Source organism: Labrus mixtus, chromosome 14, assembly GCF_963584025.1.
Source record: "Labrus mixtus chromosome 14, fLabMix1.1, whole genome shotgun sequence".
Classification (NCBI taxonomy): domain Eukaryota; kingdom Metazoa; phylum Chordata; class Actinopteri; order Labriformes; family Labridae; genus Labrus; species Labrus mixtus.
Window position 1 is genome coordinate 12,603,964 of NC_083625.1, and position 20,843 is coordinate 12,624,806.

General features: G+C 39.8%; 1 protein-coding gene across 4 annotated transcripts in view; it reads right to left on the bottom strand.

Annotated features, from left to right (window-relative positions):
* sh3pxd2b (SH3 and PX domains 2B) overlaps positions 1-20,843 on the bottom strand; it is a 39,595-nt gene extending 18,752 nt beyond the window's left edge. Inside the window, exons 1-4 of one of the 4 annotated variants that reach the window (XM_061055141.1) lie at positions 20,420-20,843; positions 17,689-17,769; positions 6,794-6,869; positions 1,119-1,195 (exon numbers count right to left, since the gene is read on the bottom strand). In XM_061055141.1, the coding sequence (XP_060911124.1) occupies positions 1,119-1,195; positions 6,794-6,869; positions 17,689-17,769; positions 20,420-20,491 (306 nt within the window). In that variant the 5' untranslated portion in view covers positions 20,492-20,843. The remainder of the gene's footprint in view (positions 1-1,118; positions 1,196-6,793; positions 6,870-17,688; positions 17,770-20,419) is intronic. The other 3 variants (XM_061055142.1, XM_061055143.1, XM_061055144.1) reach the window with 3 other exon arrangements.

The following is a 20,843-nucleotide window of genomic DNA, read 5'->3' on the forward strand; positions in this document are numbered from 1 at the left end:
CAACAACTGTGTACCGTCGCTTAGGAGCCAAACATCAATCATAATGTATTCATTTAGCCGGCTGTGGCTACATTTCTATCAAAATGAAGCAATTAGTTGTTGGCTATTGGCAGTTTTATGGCTGCAGTTCTGCTACAGCAGAGCTTAAGGTTGTACAGTTTGCATTTCTTCCCCCTCTTTCTCGAAGCTAAGTCATTAATATTGTTTGAGAAAAAAAAAGTCATGTAATAGGCTGTTTTACATTTCGTCTCTTTTAACTGGTAGGAAGAACTTCTGTATTTAGAATGGGGAAAAAAGACCACCAACATATTGACACATTTCCTTTCTTGCCAAAGTGGAGTTTACTGTCTTTCTAACTGACAGTAAGTTAACAGCCTATAAAGGTTACATAAACAGAGTGTTGTCCAGTGGGATCACAGGGGTTTACTATACATTATAAAGGTAAACTGACATCTTCTTTCTATTGAGCCAAACAGAAACAGCTTTTTCTCATACACCATTCACCCCTTGAGAGAAATTCTCCTTTTAGTCTGTCTCTGTTAGCTGTGAGGTCACAGTCATCTACAGAGCCCCCTGGGGAGTTTAAGGACACCTCGGCATGCTGGATGCCTGCTGTCACAGAGGTTGCGCCCTGAGAGTTTTGCATTGCACTGAACATTTACAGAGGTAAGGACAATGGCATTATTCATAATGCTCTGGTTCTGGCTGTTGTGCAAAATGTGCAGAATGACTATGAGCTTCACTTTAAGAAGTATATGACCATGTTAAATACATTTGAATCTACTACAGCTTCTGAGCATCTGTTTGACAGCTGTATTATCTCACTGACGTGGAATGTATGTTATACAATTTGGACACTGGAGTTGTTAAAAGAGAAGTAACAGATGACATGTACCTAACTATAAATAAGCCTGAGTTGGCTGACCGAAAGAGAGATTTGTGTTTCTCATATGCACACAGACACCATGAAAAGATTGTTTTCCTTTTTCCTGTAGGATCTTCTTTCTACCATGACCAATGTACTTCCAAACTTATATGTAGGATTTTGTGCACAAGATCTTAGTTCTTCCTCATTACAGATTTACATTTTAAAGTAATGAAACGGTCAATATGCTCACCCTGCAGTACTCGTTTATGGGCCTGAGTCTTTTCATGGCCACATCTCTGATATGGCTCCTCCTGAACAGGATCTTTCCTGAAATGAAAGTCAGAAAAAAAAACACTTAGAACACAGCAAAGACAGCTATTTATTAAATCCTTATAAATATTGTTAATACATGCACCCGCAGTAAATATGCACATGATGGCTGTTTCATATTATGTTCTTGTCAGGAGCAACTTTAAAGCACTAAGCAGTCCTGTGAAGGACAAAAAGGTCAAGGAGTGGATGCTACACAAATAGTTAATGAATTAAAATGCAGACCGAATACACTCACTTTATCAATAACACTGACAGCACCGTGGGTAAAGAGCTAGTTGAGTGGCTGGCCTTTTCGAGGTATGAATACATGATTTGGGGAAAGCAAATTACATCTATATGACAGCTTTAATCCCCCTGCTCTTATCTGTAGTCACAAAAAAACAGAGGAATGAGCGAGTCTGGTCACCAGAGCTGAAACGAGATATTACTACAAATAGGCCCTTAAAAACACTATTTTTAGCAGGACTGGGTCCATGTTTTGAACTCTGAATCCCCTCCATCAAGAGATTACTGTATTTGTTTAGAGTGTATTACAGTGGAGTTGCTGAAACATGAATCTATCCCAAAGAAAACTGCAGTGGAATTGTGTGGAGCTGTTTGTCCTTAACCCATACATCCGAAAATATGTTATTTTGGTGCGAGCATGAGAATTAAATATTGATAATACTTTGATGCAAGCACACCGAGATGGTTTGTCTTGCGCTTCTGATTATTAAGCTATTGAAAACATTCGAAAAAAGAATTACATCTTGGACATAGATTTTATTATGCTGTATTCTCTTTCCCCAAGCGTCTGCACACAGGCAGATTGACCTGCCACACCAGTGTGTGTGTCTGCTCTATTCTGCTTACTTTCTTTAGAACTTTCTATATTAAGTCATCAAAAAATACAACTTAAAATAATTTTACAATAATAGATGACTGCATATGGTCGAAACTTGTTGATGACATATTGTATCAATCTGATTTAAAACCAACGGGCCAGAAATTGACTTCTGCACACATCACAAAGTCCCTTTAAATTAGGCTAATATCAATGTATTAACAGAGTGGACAAACCATGGGTCATCCCTTTACTTGTTACAAGTACACGCGGGGAAAAACAAGAACATTTCTAATATGAGAGGAATGTAGTGACAGCAACTTTTACATATTTAAGGTTCTCAGAAGAGAATCAGGGTGTTTTGTTTATCGGTAAGGTCAAAGTCTTTTATTGTCCTAACATCTAATTGTTGGACTGGCATGAAATTTGGTCTCTTAAGTGTTGGCACAATGTTGCCCTGTCACAGAATTTATGTTTTCCAGATAATGCAATATGGATTGATTTATTTCCTTCCTTTAGATCCCATCAACTTTTATCCACTTTACAGTTTGGTTAAAAAAGTACAAACAGCCTTCACAGAGGTATCATGTCTGTATTTCATTCTTGCATATTTATCAAACTGTGCAGAATTTGATCAAAAAGGGCTTAATAGGAAATGTTGAAAGTGCCAAGCCAAGTTTCTCACCACATGTGTGCAGAAAAGTGAAGTACATGAAGGAGACTACTAAAATGGAGATTAACTATGAAGAGTGGGAGAAGACATTACAAATCTCCAAGGTGTTGGCAACATCTTTGGCAGAGCAGACGAAAGGACACACTGTCTGGACAGCTCACAAAAACTAAAGGGATTTGAAAGCCAGCCCTCTGGAGGCCTACAGTAACTTCTACTTCCCCCCCCCCTTATCTTTCTCTCTGTCTCTCTGTTTCTCTCCCTCCTCATCACTCCTCAAACAGAAAGCTTTCTTGACCGTTTTCCAAAGCTCTCAGGGGTCAGGAGAGACGCACTGACTCAACACTGCCCACTCTGTATGCATGGCAGCTTATGGGTGCAGCTTTAGAAAAGGGCTGCAGTTTGGTTTAGGGAGGGAGAAGGGAGAGAAGGAAAGCTGCTCCGCCCGGAGCCTCGGCTGACGCAAGGCAGGCTTTATGGCAAACCTCAGAGCACAGCATTGACCAGCGGTATCAAGCAACTCTTGTTTGCTGAGGAGGGTGAGCAATGTAGACCGAGAAAAGAGACAGAGACAGGAACACGGCAGGGTTTTTGTAAAGTACCTCACACTGAGAACTGGGTCTTCAGCACTCCCATCTTAATCGCTGACTCACCATCCATGAATTCCTCCTATTTCTTGACCCAATTTCGGCAATTTAGAGAGATTTTGAGTAGCTTTAATCATCACATAACACACACTGTAGACTCAATCTTTGGATTCTATGAAGATTTCACAAAACTGAAGAACTTTGATCTGATCCTTGATAATCAGACCTGACACCTGGAAACAAAGGCCCTCAACTTTTGAGTTTCAACAGCCTGGACAAAGTTTGAATAAAATCTAAAATGACTTGACTAGGACTTGTCCTTCCGGAGCTTGAAGCTCGACTTGAAACTTTTCCAAAATGTAAGACTTGTGATTAAATAATCGTAAATTGAGGTGAAGCTCGCAATCTTAAAGAACGGCAAAAACATGAACTTTTAAGACTTTTCTTAATACTTGCTTTTGGAAGATTTGAGCCTTGAATAGAGAGCTGTTATTATTGAAAGTTGACCTTGAACCTACTTGTTCAGGTCTAGTTTACGTCTCAAGTCGTCCTGGATGATTTAGAGTCAGTTGACAAGCTGAGGGAAAAAAAACATGATGTTCATGTCGAGTCATAGATCTAAACTTAGGACTTGCTGTAAAAACAACTTGCCAATGTGTCTCAAATTACTTAAAATATGCCAATCTTAGAGTTGAAACTTGACCATTGTAATAAGACTTGTAGCTTGACTTGGGCTTTACTCAACACAGCAACAATGCATGTGAGCTTTCGAGGCAAATGTGAAAGAACGACCTGTTTGTGTACAGTAATTACTGTGTTTTTGAGTAAGTTGCTGACTAAGGGCAGAAAAACCGCAAAAGACAAGTCTGCTCCTGGTACACCCGTTCAAGTAGACAGGAGAGAGAGAGAGAGAGAGAGAGAGAGAGAGAGAGCGAGAGAGAAGCAGTGATTGCTTTCCCCTGCAGACAGAGAGATGAACGTGATATGAATGAAGCATAAGCAACAAGGTCATTGTAACTGTTCAGTTATTTTGTTCTTTTCTGCCCTTCCCAGAGGACTGACTTAGGAATGTGTTATTCGGTTCCAGAAACATATTTGACCTGCCCAACATACAGAGCCTCCTACTGTGGCAGCGACAGAGTAGCTAAAAGAAGAAAAAAAAACATGTAGCAAGAAGATCTATCGTCAAAGGGGAAAAAAAAGAAAACGTCTTAATCACAACTCAATCTCTACACCGAGACCAAACTTTATGAAGGAATCTCACCTCTTTCTCCAGTGCTGTGACCCCGAAGATACATACATGCATATCACCTAAAGACATATATCAGCTCTTTTTCAAAGGCTCACCTGCTGACTGCCTTTGAAAGCATCTGTCTGGGCTCTAAGGTCAATTGATCACATTTGACACATTTATCTACATCAACCCTTTTGAAGTACTTAAGCATTGTGGGAGGTTTTCAGACCTCAAATTGATTATTAACATTCTGTGAATTACTAAATAATATGCACATATATTAAGTTATAGGTTTATTTGGAGAGGTTTGGGAATTTTGAGACTTCCTTTTCAGAGTTCAAAGGATGAACTTGGGACACACTACAGCAACTACAAAATTGGTGTGTCCACCTAGCAAAAGCGCAGCAGAAATTCTGCACTATGCCCACATGCAGACAGCCACTTTGCTGATGTGGAGATACCAAAGGATTAAAAAAAATACGGCTCGGGGCCTTGAACAAACCAAACCAAGAAGCGGAAACCACTTCTACTTGCCTTGTTTGGTTGGCCCCAGCCCACAGTCCAGACGTTTGCAACGTAAGTGAACGACTTGCTTTGCTCTTCTGTGAACCAGACAAACATGAGCTTGGAATACTATCATATCCTTTGGTGAGTTTTATGACCTAATATGGGAAGTCTTTCTCTTACACCTAAATGTATGTAGCCACTGAGAATTGTTTGCGAAATATTGTGCCACCAAAGCCAACATTTCCTAGAGTGGGTCAAGTAGAGTCCAATCAGTTTTTAACTTTTGGTATCCTAGCTGCTTGACAAGATGAGTAGGTTCATGCCGTCCTCTGGGGCACTTCAGTGGTCATTTTCTTTAATAGGAAACTTTGGTAAAAAAGCCTCTCCACAAAAGAGCTCCAAGCTAAACTGGAAGACAGGGTGGATGACAGAAAGCAAATTACATTTATGGAAGGAGACAGATCTTTAAAGGAGAAATATAGAATTTAGGGGTCCAACAGTAAACACAGAAAGCTAATAGAATTTAATTTGATGTAATGGTATCTCTGGACATTCTGCTTTTTCATGACTGCTTTTAATATGGCGAAGAAAAGCAGTGTTTTCCTATCTGTCTTTCCTCTTCCCCTCCTTCTTCTTCGAGTTCATCAAAGAGTCTTTGTGTGTGTGTGTGTGTGTGTGTGTGTGTGTGTGTGTGTGTGTGTGTGTGTGTGTGTGTGTGTGTGTGTGTGTGTGTGTGTGTGTGTGTGTGTGTGTTTTGTGTATTAGTGTATTCTCTCAATGAGTTCCAGACCTTGAAGGCCATGAAAAAATCCTATCCCCCACCCGCCTGAATCCTAGTGGGGGAGATGAGGGTTGGGTTTTTGGGTGAGGCTCTCTTCCTAACTTTCAGCAGGATCTAAATCTCTCACTGGGTCAAAAGTGGTTTGAGTACTCCCAAAGTTCTTTTTTTCAAATGTCTTTACTGACACAACTAAGACACTAAGACAACTAAGAAGAAGAACATGATTTTAGCCAGTCAAGTTTTACACAAGGTGATGATTCAGCCAGAACAATAGTGCAGCTACCTCACCTTCCAACCCCCCACTTAAAACACACAAACAAAGAAAATGCTCAGAATGAATAATTGTGGTCTCTGATGGTTATACGGGCTTTCAGATCAGCTGGGTCAGCTCAATGTTTTAACGTTTTTTTGTTTACAGAAACAGTATGGTTATGAGCAATTATGGTTGCAGATAATTCTTCAAGTTGGTTCTTTTGAGTGAAAAACGCTCTGCTTAGTTCAGTTTAATCGACAGCCTCTCAGTGAGTCATTGCTGTCCACATTTTAAAACACGGTAGGCAAATTCTTTCGTAGTGCATTAGTCAAAGGGAGCAGGACTGAGGTGAAGACATAACAAAACTGTTTTAGGGAAGGCGGAGTGTTTAAAGTGAAAATCTAGGGACGTGTGTGTTTAGGGACTGCACATTTTGAAATCATTGAACCACTTATTTATCTCACAATTATTTTCAGATTTTGAACATTGGATGATTAATGTTTTAGTTAGACATGGGGCGTCAGTAGCCTATACTGGTTCACACACCACATATACAGAGGGCTATACTCTTTTTAGTGGACCAACCTGTGGCTCCTCTCCCACCTGTCATTCCCCACTATCTCCCCCGATTTCCAACTCTAATCACTGTCCTATATATTGTCCTAATACAGGTATAATATGCAGCAGTTCTGCGTTGTGTTTGTGAAGGCCCTGGGGTACACATGTGTAACTCTTACCTGGTAAGAACGGAATGATCCTACGCTTAGGGTCTTTCTGGCCTCCTTCCACCGGGAATTTATCCAGCAATTCCATCTGAAACCACACAATTCATTAAAAATGATTAGCCATACAGAATTTTCACTCACATCCACACGCACACACACACACACACACACACACACACACACACATAATATATAAACACAAATACATGTACTTCACAAAACGCTCAACAGGATAGCTGAGGCTGGAGAGGAAGGGGTTGCATTTTTACAAATCAGCAGTTCCTACAAGGAATTTGGCCAATAAAGGAAGGTCTGCCAATGATTAGGAATGTCCCGAGCAGATGGTACGGTTTTCCTTCTCTCCCTCATATGTTGCTGCACAGAGTGATTGTTAGCAACAGAGCATCATTTCTAAAGGCTAGTACAGTGCAGTTGGTCCTTCTAACTGAAGCGCCTTCTTTTTGTTTTTACTTGATTATTCTCTTTCTTCTAAATAGCATATCCCTATGTTAAGTTCAAGGTGTGTGTGTGTGTGTGTGTGTGTGTGTGTGTGTGTGTGTGTGTGTGTGTGTGTGTCGTTTTAAGCCGGAGGTTATAAAATGACACCTGGCCATACTCGGCAATGAACTGTCTTAACTTATGGACCGTGTATTTGGGGCTGAAGGTGAAATCCCATGAACCCAGGACCAGGAATAAAAATGTGTGACTCACTATGAGAAAGACAAAGGAGTATTTGGACATTACTTGCACTTGGACTGCAAAATGCATTACTTGCATAATGAGAAGTCTTTTCTTTCCAAAGACATTTCTATTCGCCTGCAGTTTGGAAAGAGGATGTTGTTATGTAGGTCACCCAAAGTCTGACTGATGTGAAGCAATACAATAGCTAATTTGATCAATCTCTTCTGGCCAAAGGATAAGGCTGAGAAACGTTCATGTTTTTTGTTTTATCCAAAGCTACCAACGGGGGCTTCAACATTCTGTTTCACCTCTCAGTTAGATGCTGTTTGAATGCATTTAGAAGCTGAAAAGAACTCCTGCACATGTAGGCTAGTAGTATTAATACTCACCTACATGTGCTTCTGATAAATGCCCATAGAAAAATAAAAACACCTTTTCTAAATTAATCAGTTAACTATCCAGCAATCATTAATCAAGTCAGGACATGTCATTTGTTACTGACACTTCAATCCATTGGGACTTTTTTTTTGTTAAAAGCTATATAGATATATATGTATATTTTATCAAAAAATGACTATTGAGAAATGAGAAAACAACAAGTTTTGTTTTTGAGAACATTCCCACTAAGCATTCTGATCAAAAAACGTATTACATAGCTGTGTTGAATACACGATTCTGATTACAATTACAATAGAAAGAGTGTTAGTAATCCCAATTACTGTTAACTTCTCAAGTCTTTGATTTAGATTGTGTTATCGTGATCTATTGTGTAGCAGATTGGTAAATTAGGACAACACCAAATTTTGTAATCTTCTATTTAGGAAGATTGACACTACAGCCAGAGCTGGCTTAAATGTAGGTTTCCAAGAGAGTATAATGACGAAGCTAGTTAGATTATAGGATGTTCTGTTCAAAGTGTACAAGGTGAACTAATTAAGACTGTGCCCTTAGAGGCAGACCCTATACTGAGTGTCTTGCCAGGTGGCTAAAACAGGAATAAATATAATTCCCCCCATAATAAATATTTCAGTAACTGGACGGAAAAGAAGGATTTATACTGTAGATTATGCAACATAGAGAATACCCTCCTAGAAATGTCACAATATAGTTTTTGTATATATTCGTAGATCCTACTCATCCCATATTTTTCCAATATGAGGCATCTGGTTTATGGTCAACATGAAGATTGCAGTTCTGCCACAGTGGCAAGTTATGCCATCATAACACCCTTAGTGTAGTAGTGTTTTAAAAAAAACCAAAAAAACAATTTAGGTTATTATATAGAATATCTGCAATACATTGTTGCCCTGAAACTAGTGTTGTAGTACTCGTCTTGGCCTCAAGACCGGTCTGGAGACCACATTTTGAAGGTCTCGTCTTGGAATCAAAATCATTTTTACTCGGTCTTGTCTCGGTCTCTGAGTGGTCAGACTCCGGATTTTAAATCAAGACCACCACTGACAGGCTATTATTAAAGCGATTACTGTGATATGAGGGAAAATGTCCCTGTCTTAAACAAAAAATAACTTCAATTCATTTTTAGTTTAGTTTAATTTGTATCCCCCGGTTACGGCTGCAACCTTCCCAGTGTTACAGACTAAGTGAGTGACACATCCCCTGTACACAAGATGATGAGTTTTCATTGATATTTATGGTCTTGGTCTTGTCTTGGTCTCGCCCTGCCTTGGTCTTGACTCGGCCTCGATGCCTTAATGTCTCAGCATTTTCTTGGTCTCGGAGCATTCTGGTCTCGTGTATGTGTTGGACTCGGTTACTGTGGTTTTAACTACAACAACACTAACTGGTACTGCTGTTGGATATTATATTGCTTTTATTTAAAAAATCAACTACAAAAACATGTATTTTCTACAGCATTTTTTCTACAAAAAATAAATGAAGGTGAGTCAAGTTGTGACCAAATGTTCTCTGGGAAAAAAACAATACATTGAATTGAGCCAAATTAAACAGAGAGAACGACAGGGTGATGTGTAATGTGAGGTGAGGTGATTGAGAGGTTATGGGAAAAGGAGAAACCTTTGCCAAATATTTCCTATTTCTACTGACAACTTGCCAATGTCTAGTCTGGAGCCAAAGAGGTGTTGTTGCAATAAAACAACGAGTGACATAAAGTGTTAACCACCTTAAATCACTTAAGTGTATGAGATTTTTGCAATATGGAAAACAAAGATGGAATAAAACCTTTTCCAACTGCCTTTTCGCCATGATCCTGTCCAAACAGCAAAAGACTAGGATGATTGTTACAAGCAAATCTGCACAAGATGTCAACTATACAACCTTCCATATGAGGACATCGTTAACATTACATAATAAGAGGGATACAGCAGTGAAAAAGTACTTATGTAAAATACCATTTGACAGAAGATAGATGAGCTATTGTCACCTAGCACATGCTACATACTGTAAAAAGTAGGGGGTATTGACACACTCACAGATGGCTCATGTTTTGATTACACTTCACATCTAGAATTGGTTAATTCCTCTTCATTTATTTGTAAACAACAGGACTAAGCACAATATCAGAACAGCAGAGTTTTATTTATCCATCTTCACCTTTGACAACAGAGTAAATATTTACTTTGTATCAAACTGTAATAAATCATTTAGTTTCATCATGTGCGGAGAAGCCAATTAGAGCCTAATCAATAATATTATTTATTTCTTTAAATCATAGGGCAGCAACATGAAGAATCAACAGCGAACGTTTTACTGACAGACACAACACGCCCATGCAACCATAGCAACTCACCCTCGCCAGACTTTGTGCAAATGGCAAGAGAGGAAAGAGAGAGCCACTCTGCTGCTGCAAACTGTTAATACTCTGATCATGATGAATAGAAATATTATGGAGAATGGAGTGATATATTGTTGTTTCTTGTATCAGGAAATAATAACCCAAAGTGTTTGCCTATGAACGTTGCCTACCCATTAAAATATCATCATTATTTTACTCTTATAACACACCTGTGCCATTATCTTTCTGATAACCGATGATTCATATGTTAATTTGGAGTCATTTGCAGCACAGCAGATCAACCTCAACAACCAAGATGACCCACCACTGACCTTGTAAAATAATCAAGTACAAGCTGATATATAACTCATCCTCACAGATAATAGGCCAACATTTCAGAAAACTCTTGCTCAAATCTATCTTGTATTTTTTTTTTATTTCAGTTTCCATTTTTGTGCAATAGTTTTATTCCATATACAAGGATATTCAACAATCAGATTTTTCAGGTTATTTTGTCTCTTTCATAATATCAATACATTTTTTCACACTAACCTTTCAAAGTTCAGTGTGTCTAGTGTCTATTGCACAGAACCTTCAGGCTCAGAGCAAGTGATGTCATCAAACAGTGCCAAAGCTCACGCACATATCTTGGGCACCCAGCTGGGAAAAACTGCAGAGCCCACAAATTTCACTCCTCATACACAAAACTGCATAAAAACGTAGGAAACGGTAGTCTTGTGCTGCTTGTGTTTAACCGGTTATCAGAGCAAAAGATTGTACACTTTAACTGTCACCGAAGGTTCACCCCCTGCCGTATTTATTTTGATGTTACATTTCGGAAGAAATTTCAGGAGGACACCAGAAGAGAGGATTTCAGTTGAAATAACCACGTCAAACTTCAAAGGAATCAGCTGAGTCACCCAGCAGAAGTATCACCATGGCAACACAGCTGTTTGAGATGAGCTAATCAGTGCTCGTTGGCACACATACACAGAAACACACACACACACACACACAGGACAGACATATTCACACTTTCTCAGTATTTTTACAATGCTTTATTCTCAACTCCTCCATCATCCTGGTTAACTCCTCTATTACCTCCAACCAACTCTTCATCAGCTTTGCTCAAGCTTTTCTACGGTATTTTCAACATCGTTCATACTTGTATTAGTCACCTTATTCAGATGCAGCATCAGCAGTGAAGTGCCAGCTTTTCAAAATACTTTCAATCATTTCATACTCATATTATCCACCTTTTTAGACGCAAAGTTCAATGCCAGCTGTTCCACAATATTTTCTATATCTTTCATACATTGATTACAATTCAATCTCTTCAGACGCAGCATTAGCAGTAAAGCTTTCAATGAAGATATGAGCATAACTACAAAACAGATAATCCATATGTATCATACTAAGCTTTCATAAGTGACAACCATGAAATCTGGCATCTCAGAGTGTTATAGAACAAGATAACATAAATCAAAACTAAGTCTGATATTTGTCTGTTCGTCAAAATGGAGTGGAACATGTGCAGAACAACTGTATGTTTGAACAACAATTTTAGGACTTAAAATTGAATATAAAGCTAGATAGAGTTCTCATTTGCTCTGAATGCAGCCGTAGCGTCCCTTGTAAACAAGACAAAGAAAAGAATGGGGGAGGAAAGGAAAGCCATGAACCCTTGTTATTTACTTAGACCTGAGAAGAGGTGAGTGAGTTCACTTTAGTCTTAAGTCTAGATGTTTCTAAAAGGACACAAAGGAATTCAAAAAAAGGACCACAAAGAGAACTTAAAGCCACTAAAGAGTGACCTGCTTCGTCATTGACAGAGTACCAACTTAAGAGCGACAGCCGACCAGAGACACTCACCTACAGTGAGAAGAGAGATAAACAGAAGAGCCAATACCCCACACACTGTAATTGTTCCCATGTGTCTGAGTGTGAGTGCAGACACACCCAGTCTCTGTGTCTACTCTGAACCTTGTATCTACTCTGTAATCAGAGCCACTCAAACAAGAAACAGCATCTGGAGAGAGTGAGGATGTCTCTTCAAAGTACCAGATACATCACAAACCCAGCATCAAAAATTCATGCACGACAGAGAGGAGCACAAGCCAAGCTTCACACGACCTCTGACGTATGGTGTTGTTAATTATATTGGTCGAGTTTATTGAAGTAAGATTGAAATGGCTGCTGTATTAGAACTATGGGGTGTATAACGACAAAAATATGTTGATTTTTTTGTGCACATTACTGATCAAATATCAAAAACATCTTTCTCACATTTTGCATAATTGTGTCACAAACTAGTGATGTTCATTCAGCAGTCTCTTATAACATGATATAAACTGGCTTCAATAAGCTAAACTGTTTTAGAATGAATCAATACAGTTTGAACAGTTTAAAAGTTAGCAAAGTCTCCTAAATCGGTTCGAAAACTGTTAAAACCTTTCTGTTATTGATTGACTTCATGTAGACCTTGTGAGGATGTAAGAAGGAAAAAACAAACCTTCCCATTGTCCAATTACCAGTCTGTTAATATGGCCAATAATGCTCTTACGTTTTTAAACACTGTTATTTCATTTGACAAATCCTTGCTGATTCAGAGACCAACGTAATCTTCCAAGGGGTTTTAATTTGTCTAAGCCATTTCCGCTGTAACCACATTATCAGCCTTTCAAATAAAGGCCCAATAAGGATTTTCTGAGACGCACCAGACTCTCTTGAAAGAGAGTGTAAGAGCGAGAACAATGGCTGCTCTATTTGCAACAAGTCTATCTTTGAGGACCTTCTCTCTCAGTCCACTAAACCTTCATCTCTGAGATGATCTTAACTCTTTGCAGACAACCACACAATAGATTGTTGACTTGTTGGTCAACTTATTAAACATTTTGAGAGCAAACCATTTCAAAAGAAAATGTTAATGGTTTAATGCTGCATAGTGAAAAGAGCTTATTCTAAAATGCAGTAGCTTGGAATTAAAATGTTGGTTAACCTTGATTGAGGCTCATATTCGGGATAATTTACGGCAAAGAAATCATTTCAAACTTCTCAACAGGCAATCATTTTCTACAACTGAGTGTTTTCCTTATTTTCAGAGACATGGAAGGAGGGAAGCCCATTGTGAGCTGATGTGGACTCCTGCTCTGCTATATGATCAACCATGGGATAAGCATGGAACATTAACGGATGAACAGACAGATCATTGTGTAAGGGACATCAATTTATCTTCAGTATTTCATGTTCTGAGTGTTAAACTATAAATAATACTAGCTGCCTATAGTTGGCATACCAAGTGCTGAATTCAGCATTTAGAAAACAGTAAACTAATAATTTGCTATTATACTACTTCATTACTCTACCATACTGCCAGAAACTTTCAAAAAAGTATGTTATTAGTATGTTGTTAAGTTGTATCTCTGAGCTAATATTGGCCAGAAGGCACACTTCTATCACAAGATCGAAAGCACAGCTGCATAATCTCGCTGACCGTGGTACACTCTCTAGGCTGGATCAGACTTATTGCTACTTAAAGTGGAGATGTGCATGTGGTGGGAACAGCAAGTGGGTTATTTATTGCGTACTGTCTCTCAAGCAGCCAACCACAACAGGCCATTTTCCCCAAAACATTTCAAAGCTAGTCATTGGACAACCACCGCAAGACATGACGACCAATCTTAACTGCTAGACTGCTCAACAACAGTGAACAGTAAGGGAACGTAAACAACAATGCTATGTTAATGTATAATTTCAATTGGATGACTTGTATCAATATCAATTGAGTTTTATCCACTTTGATTTACTTGACACCCGTACAATTAATTCATTTGGATCATCATTGTTTCCTTTCACATAGCCAGTTGGCATCATCCAGAGTTCTGTAACAAGAATTGTGGTATGGTGAGCTAACTTCATTCCATTTCCATATCTGAAGTTAAAACACATTTTGGGTACTTGGATCAGAAACTACATGGATTGCCGAAGGATACATACAGTAGATTTCACCTTGAAATGGCCCATGTAACTGCAAAAAAAAATTAGTGCTCTACTGCTTTTGAAAAAATGGCAGCCCCTCCCCCCCCCTACTCCCCTCAAAAAACTTTTGTTACTTGATTACTGCAGCTGGAAAATATGTGACAGCTGTGCAACTCTGAATAAGCACAAAGAGACTTCTTGGATTTTCCTTTCAGCTTTCGAGCTAAAGTGTGTCCTACATCCAAAGCAGCTGAGAAAGCTGGAAAACTGAGCTTGTGAAGTTCAGTTGACACGTGTGCAGCATGGAAACTTTTTCTGTGTGACATGGAAATAAAATTTCACCACAAGGATGACCCCATGGCAAAAGAAGAAAAAAAAAGATCCCTAGTTCTGTCCGAGAGGGGGAAAAAAAACTCCACAGCTTTGATGTTCAAATGCTGTTTGCTCAATCAATTATTTCTGTATTCAACAGCTCGAAAGGAGCTAAGCACAATAGCATAACGTTTTGTAATGCCATTGAGTCCTCACCACCATGCAGACAAGAAAAGATGCTAAACTAACTGATGCTACTTATTGGCAGCATCCACTTAGAAACTCTAGCGTGGGTGTTACAGGAAAAAGGTGGGTGAGAAGTAGCAAAAATATCTTTGGTGAGAAGAACATCTGGCACTTAGAAGTCTTAGGCAGAGAATGCCCTCAGAATTGCTAGACATTGGCAGAGAGGGAGAACACAGCCTTGCTGCAAAGCGGAATAAGAATCGTGTTGTTAATTCTATCGTCTTTCTGATCATTATTTACCCCCTTTTACAACTTGGTGATTATAAACATACAGCGGACCCCTGCCCAAGGATCTCCATGTACATGTTGACTTGTAAAGCACTAACAGATCTGAGATGTTACTGGGAAAAAGGCCATGGAGAGCTTTGAAATTAGTCAGTAAAATATTTTAATCAATTCTATAACATTCAGGGATCCAGTATAAAGACGCTAAAATGGGAGTGATGCGGTCGTGCTTTCTTTTTCTGGTTAATAGTCTGGATCATTTTTGTAAGCTATAATACTTGGTCCAGATTTTATAACTGACGCGTGACTGGTACATATTACAATGTAGAAGTCAGACTGAGAGAATGAACACCGTCTGTGGTCAACAATAAAACAATAAGCACATGTAGCCTTGGTATACTAAGGCATCCACTGCTGAGGCCAGCTGTGTTAACGGGATGTGATGAATAACTCTTCCTGTCTGGCTCATGCCAAATTGCGTTACAGCGCGGTTGCTTCTTTGTTCATAAACACCACTTCTGAATCACAGGACGAGCCATCCGCATCAAACCACAGAGAATGGATGACCAAAGCAGGGCGGTAGAGAGAAATCAATGAGCGATAGAGCACAAGGGGATGACAGGAAATTAAGAAACAGTCATGACAGTAGCAGAATGACTCGGCTCTACGTCACTATCCTTGCAGGGCACCTTGGATGACACCTGGTGATGTCAGACTGCATTTTGTCATATTCATAGTCTGCAGTGTAACGGGTGAAAATGATAAAACAACCTGTCTTAAAAAAAACCCAAAAACTTCAAATTAATCCCAGAAGAACGCTGAAAAACACTTGTAATCCCGTTATCAATGTAAAGCTGATGAGATTTTGAACATTTCAACTTGCCACTTTTCTGTAAGAAATACCACCGCCTTAAGGTGGCTTATACTATTCCAATGCTAACAGTAGATAAGAGAGTGGCATACATTCTCTCCAGCTGGGTTTATCTACATCTCGCTTACCAGTAAGAGCCCACCCACAGGCTTTCGACACAGCAGGAAGCAGCTGAATGGCAGCGGGGAATGCCAACGCTGAAAATATCTCTTATAAGCTTGTGTTACTCAATGCCATTGATCTGGTAATCTAAGTGTTTCAGCCAGTGATGCAAGTAGTGCTTTGATCTGGTAATAAGACAGCAAAGTATGGATAAATTTAGCCTTGCATGATGTTGTTGAAAATGATCAGTGATAGTAGACTGTGCCATCTGTGGATGTTTTAAAGAGTTAGCATATCATTCTGGTAAAAATCAAGTTAGATGACATGCCTTCCAAAGTTTCAAAACGTTAACTTTCTGTTGGAAGACTGTGGCACAGCAAGTTTTGATCTCAATGACAGTGTTTCAAATTAATATCTGGAAGCAAACATTGTAGGGATTATTTGCACAGGCCAATTTAATAACACCAGAAATGTTTCTACCACAGAGCAGGAAACAGGTCTAAGGCCGGTTCTAAGCATGAGCAGTGGCAATGCCGCCCCAAATGCTCAGCCTCCCCCATGAAGCTAAATATCCTCCTTTCAAGTTTCAAAAATAAGATGTCTTTCTAATATCTGATTGGTTGGTTTGGCCATATAAAATACGGAGAGAGGTTGTCAGTTTTCTGATCAGTTGAGCCTGTCACTTAACTGTACACAGCCTATTGTAGCAATGTTAGCGTAGCTTGTTGTTTTACTTTAGCTTTAGATAAAAACATAAAACAGTCCACATTGTAGTTTACAGTCATAAATAACAGTCACATACATTTTTCGTTGGTGACCAACCAACATCTCTTACTGCCCCCCCCCCCCCCCCCCCCATTTAAAGCAGTCTAGAACCGGGCCTGTCTTACTCAATATGATTTATGTTAATTTCATTAAAAAAATATATGTTCATAGCTATACTTCAATTTTGGCAAAGCCTCAAAATCCAAGCTCTTACGATTAAAAAACAATCAAGAATGTGATATAAGCTGATTAACAAGTTACACTGTTAGCAGCTTTTGTAGGCTTTAGTCAAATGAATGAAATTAGAGATGTATTAGTTTACACTCTTCTGGTTAACATTACATTTGCAGCCTCAAATAAACCTCCCCGGAGCATTGTGATTCTTTCTTTCACTGCTCATGCTTTGACCATCCTAATCAATTAAAAGGAATTTAATCCAATTAGGGTTGACGGTATGCTCTGCTTAAATCGACTGTGTGCTCATTAAAAGCGTTTGCCTTTTCCGGCGTTTCCTGGAGTCCATGCTCTCTGAGCTCAGACGTGGCCAGGGCCCCGTATCCATTACCTTTAAAAAGAGGAAAGGAAACATACTAATGAGAATCCCTCCTTGTGCAACACAGACTGCCAGTGTGACGCTCAAGGATGATTCAGACATTTCTGTGGTCATCAGTGCGGTAGTTGAATTCATCACTGTTCTGTATTAACCTCATCGGGACATTTTCCGACTCCTCTCGCTCAATATAATTACCAGTGTCATAAGGGTGGCGCATGGAGAGATTGGCTACAAGCACTAGGCCTACAGATGGACCGTGCTGTGTGGAGTCAGTTCCTGACCTATTCACTAGTGGGGGAAAAGTGAGAACTTTGTAACACACCTTGCCTAATAAAACATGCAACCGCCCACACAACTACAACATGAAAAGACATTACAGTACCAACAGACACACTAACACACATACTCGCATGCTCACTCACCTGCAGGTCAAAGAACTTGCTGTAGCGTCTGTAAATGATTTCCGTACTGCCATCGCTCCAGGACACTTTGATAATGTAAACCTGGAAAACAGAAGGGACAGTAAGACAACATTTAACAAACATACAAATTGTTTTTAACATCAAATAAAACCAGCAGGCATCGCTCCTGACTCATTACGCTATCAAATTTGCAGTGACTCCTACATAGAGGGTAGAAAAAACCATAGCAGCACTCAGTCCCATCATATCTTGACATTAATGTGATAGAGATATCCAGTAATTTCATATTCCAATGCATCTGCATCCTGCAAAGCCTCAAATAGAGCAAGCTGTTTAGAGTGGCTTGACACGATGTGAATATAGAGACACTGTTGTTACCGTTGTTTGCACAAAGTAAAGATGCACTGCTATTAGACGTGCATCTGCACAGTTTCTTCTGTCTTGTTTTAATGACAGTAAACGTTAAATGTCTAAACAAAAGCATCAGGTCTAATGGATGCAGAAAACAGGTCAAGCCCTTTACTTTCTTCACACAAGACGAAGACGAGGAGAGAGGCAAGGAGGAGGTGATTGGAAACTCCCCGGTGGCCTGCTGTGTCTGGCTGAATGCTGCTGGCCCCACTCCCAGGCCTTTTCCCCTATTTCTTTCAAGGCACTGGAGTCAGATACAGCCTGCATTGGCCAACTACATGAGCAGTAAACTGGCCAGGGAGCCTTGTCATAAAAAAAATAAAAAAATAAAAAACAGCAAATATTCCAAAATTTGAGTGTGGGTCGTATATACATTGACGTGAGAAAACAAGCCAGGGTATTCTTTTTTGTGGCAAACACAACTATTTATGATGAGTATTTTAGCCTTAGGTTGAGAAAATTAAGACAAATAGGCTTCATAAACAACAAGTACCACGCCTGCAATGACAAATGAGGCTAAAAGAAATAGCTCTGAGGAATACAAAGACATTACTTTAAAAGCTTTTCCAGCCAATAAAACGCTGCCACTGGCAACAAGAAGCTCTATATTTAGTTGCTTCTTGACTATAGATTAGAGTTTTAAGATGAATTTTGTAGACCGCAGTGTCAGGGTTTTGGAACATATACGGCATCAGGCCTGAATGTGGAAGAGTTAGTAGCAGAGGCCCAAAACAACACAGGCTACACCGGAGCACAAACCGACAGATGGAGAAGACACAGGACCTCGAGGACTCTGTGTCCTTGACCGTTAACACCCACAGTCGTGCATGGTCTGTTGGTCCCTTAACCCTAGGCATCATTTTCACACATAGAGGGGTGCATCTAATATATGCACGAGTACACACACACACCATGTACACGGAACTAACACGAACACCTGCTAAGGCATTGGCATTTGCTTGTACTGTTGGCTCTCTAGTCTAGATCATATGATGTCATATGTGTGACTTTAGACTGACTATGAGCACTTTTTCAGAGAAATTCACCCACGTGTATTGTCCCACACTATTTTACTTTCAGACAAGAATGATGAAAGCTCCGTCGTACTGTGAATTGCAGAGAAGCAGACAATGGGTTTTTGTCTTCCTGACATTTATGTCTCCCACACAAGATGTGCAGAGCAAGTGGGAAATAACAGTTAAAAGGGGGGAGGGGGGGGGAGGTCTACACTGAAATGTGTTTCTTTCCCCAGACACACTGATGCGATTGGAAAAGAACCGCTTAAGTGGCACAGACTGTGTGGCTACAGATAGATCCTGTTAATGAGATAACCACATCCTTATCAGCTGACACCGCTCAAAGATATCAGGATGTCATCACTTCATGTGTCCTCCAGCAACTCAACACTGGAGAAAAAGAGATATTGGGCATACATGGTAGCTGGTTACCAAAAACATTTAGCAATTTTTCTTAAAAAAAAAAAAAAAAACTGTCATTATTTAAAAAAAAAAAACTGTGCAACTGTACTGTACACTGATTAACCTCAGCCATAAAACCATAAATGTAGGCCCTCCACGTTGCCCTGTGTAAACTATGATGACCTCACTTATTACTTCCTGGTTGCCTATTTTGGGTTTTCCTGTCAGTAAATTTGCGACTTCAGCCATAACAAAGCTATGGAGCTCAAGTTGGCTGGTATTAGGCCTACTATGTGTTTACATGTAGGCTTTAGTCTAAAAATGTGATAGGCTACTGAATTGCTAATAGTCACTTAAAGGTGTGTGTGTGTGTGTGTGTGTGTGTGTGTGTGTGTGTGTGTGTGTGAGAGGGGGGGGGGGGGGGTCACGTGAGACAACCATATGAGCGCTCCTTCAGGTACCCAAAAACAACAATAGGCAACTGTAACTCCACCTGAGAAGAAGCCTACAAGACAAAAGTTTGTTGTTAAATCTTTGACTCAAACAAAAAGCTATAGGCCATGGCACTACTCAAACCCAAGTGTAGCCTAACTCTTTGAGGCAGCCAAACTAAAGTTTTCATTTATTATCTTAAGTGTCTGTATTGGTTTGTTAACATGTAACAAATCAGTTTACGAATTGGTTGTCGTGCTCATAGCCTCCATAAAAAAAAACCCCGTGACCCCGTGTTAGGAGTCAGATTTGTCTAACTGTCCTTTTTCGGCTGACTTGTAATTTGACACTCTCTTTGTTATTACTTTGCCCGACAAGGAAAGGGAGACAAACTGCAACATAACCTCGATCTGTTGCTCGCTCGCTAAAGCAGCAAAGCGTTGCTGTTGTGATAAATAAATGACACTTACGTAGTGTTTGTTCGGATTTCTCCTCTTCTGGACATCTTGCACTGTTACTTCTTGCACGGTACGCCGTGGCATGATGTCCTCGTATTTGCGCCTCCGTTGAAATAGAAAAAAAAAAAAAACTAGAATCCCCGGTTGGGTTTAACGAGCTCTCAAACCCGGTTGAGAAAGTTTGCACGGCGACGCTTCTTTTGTCATCCGTTCCTATTCGTGACCCCTGAATGCAACAACTGCTATTTCTCCGGAAAGCTTGTCTACGTCAAATTTCCTGTGCAACATTCAGTTTGCTCAGAAGGCAGAAGTTAGTGGTCGGTCAGGTTCTTCGTTTTTTCCCCCTTTTCCTTGCCCTGTCCCGCTGACTGCTCCCGACCAAACTCCCAGCCTATCCCGGCTCGCCCACTCCCATCAGAGCGACTGGGACGTTTCA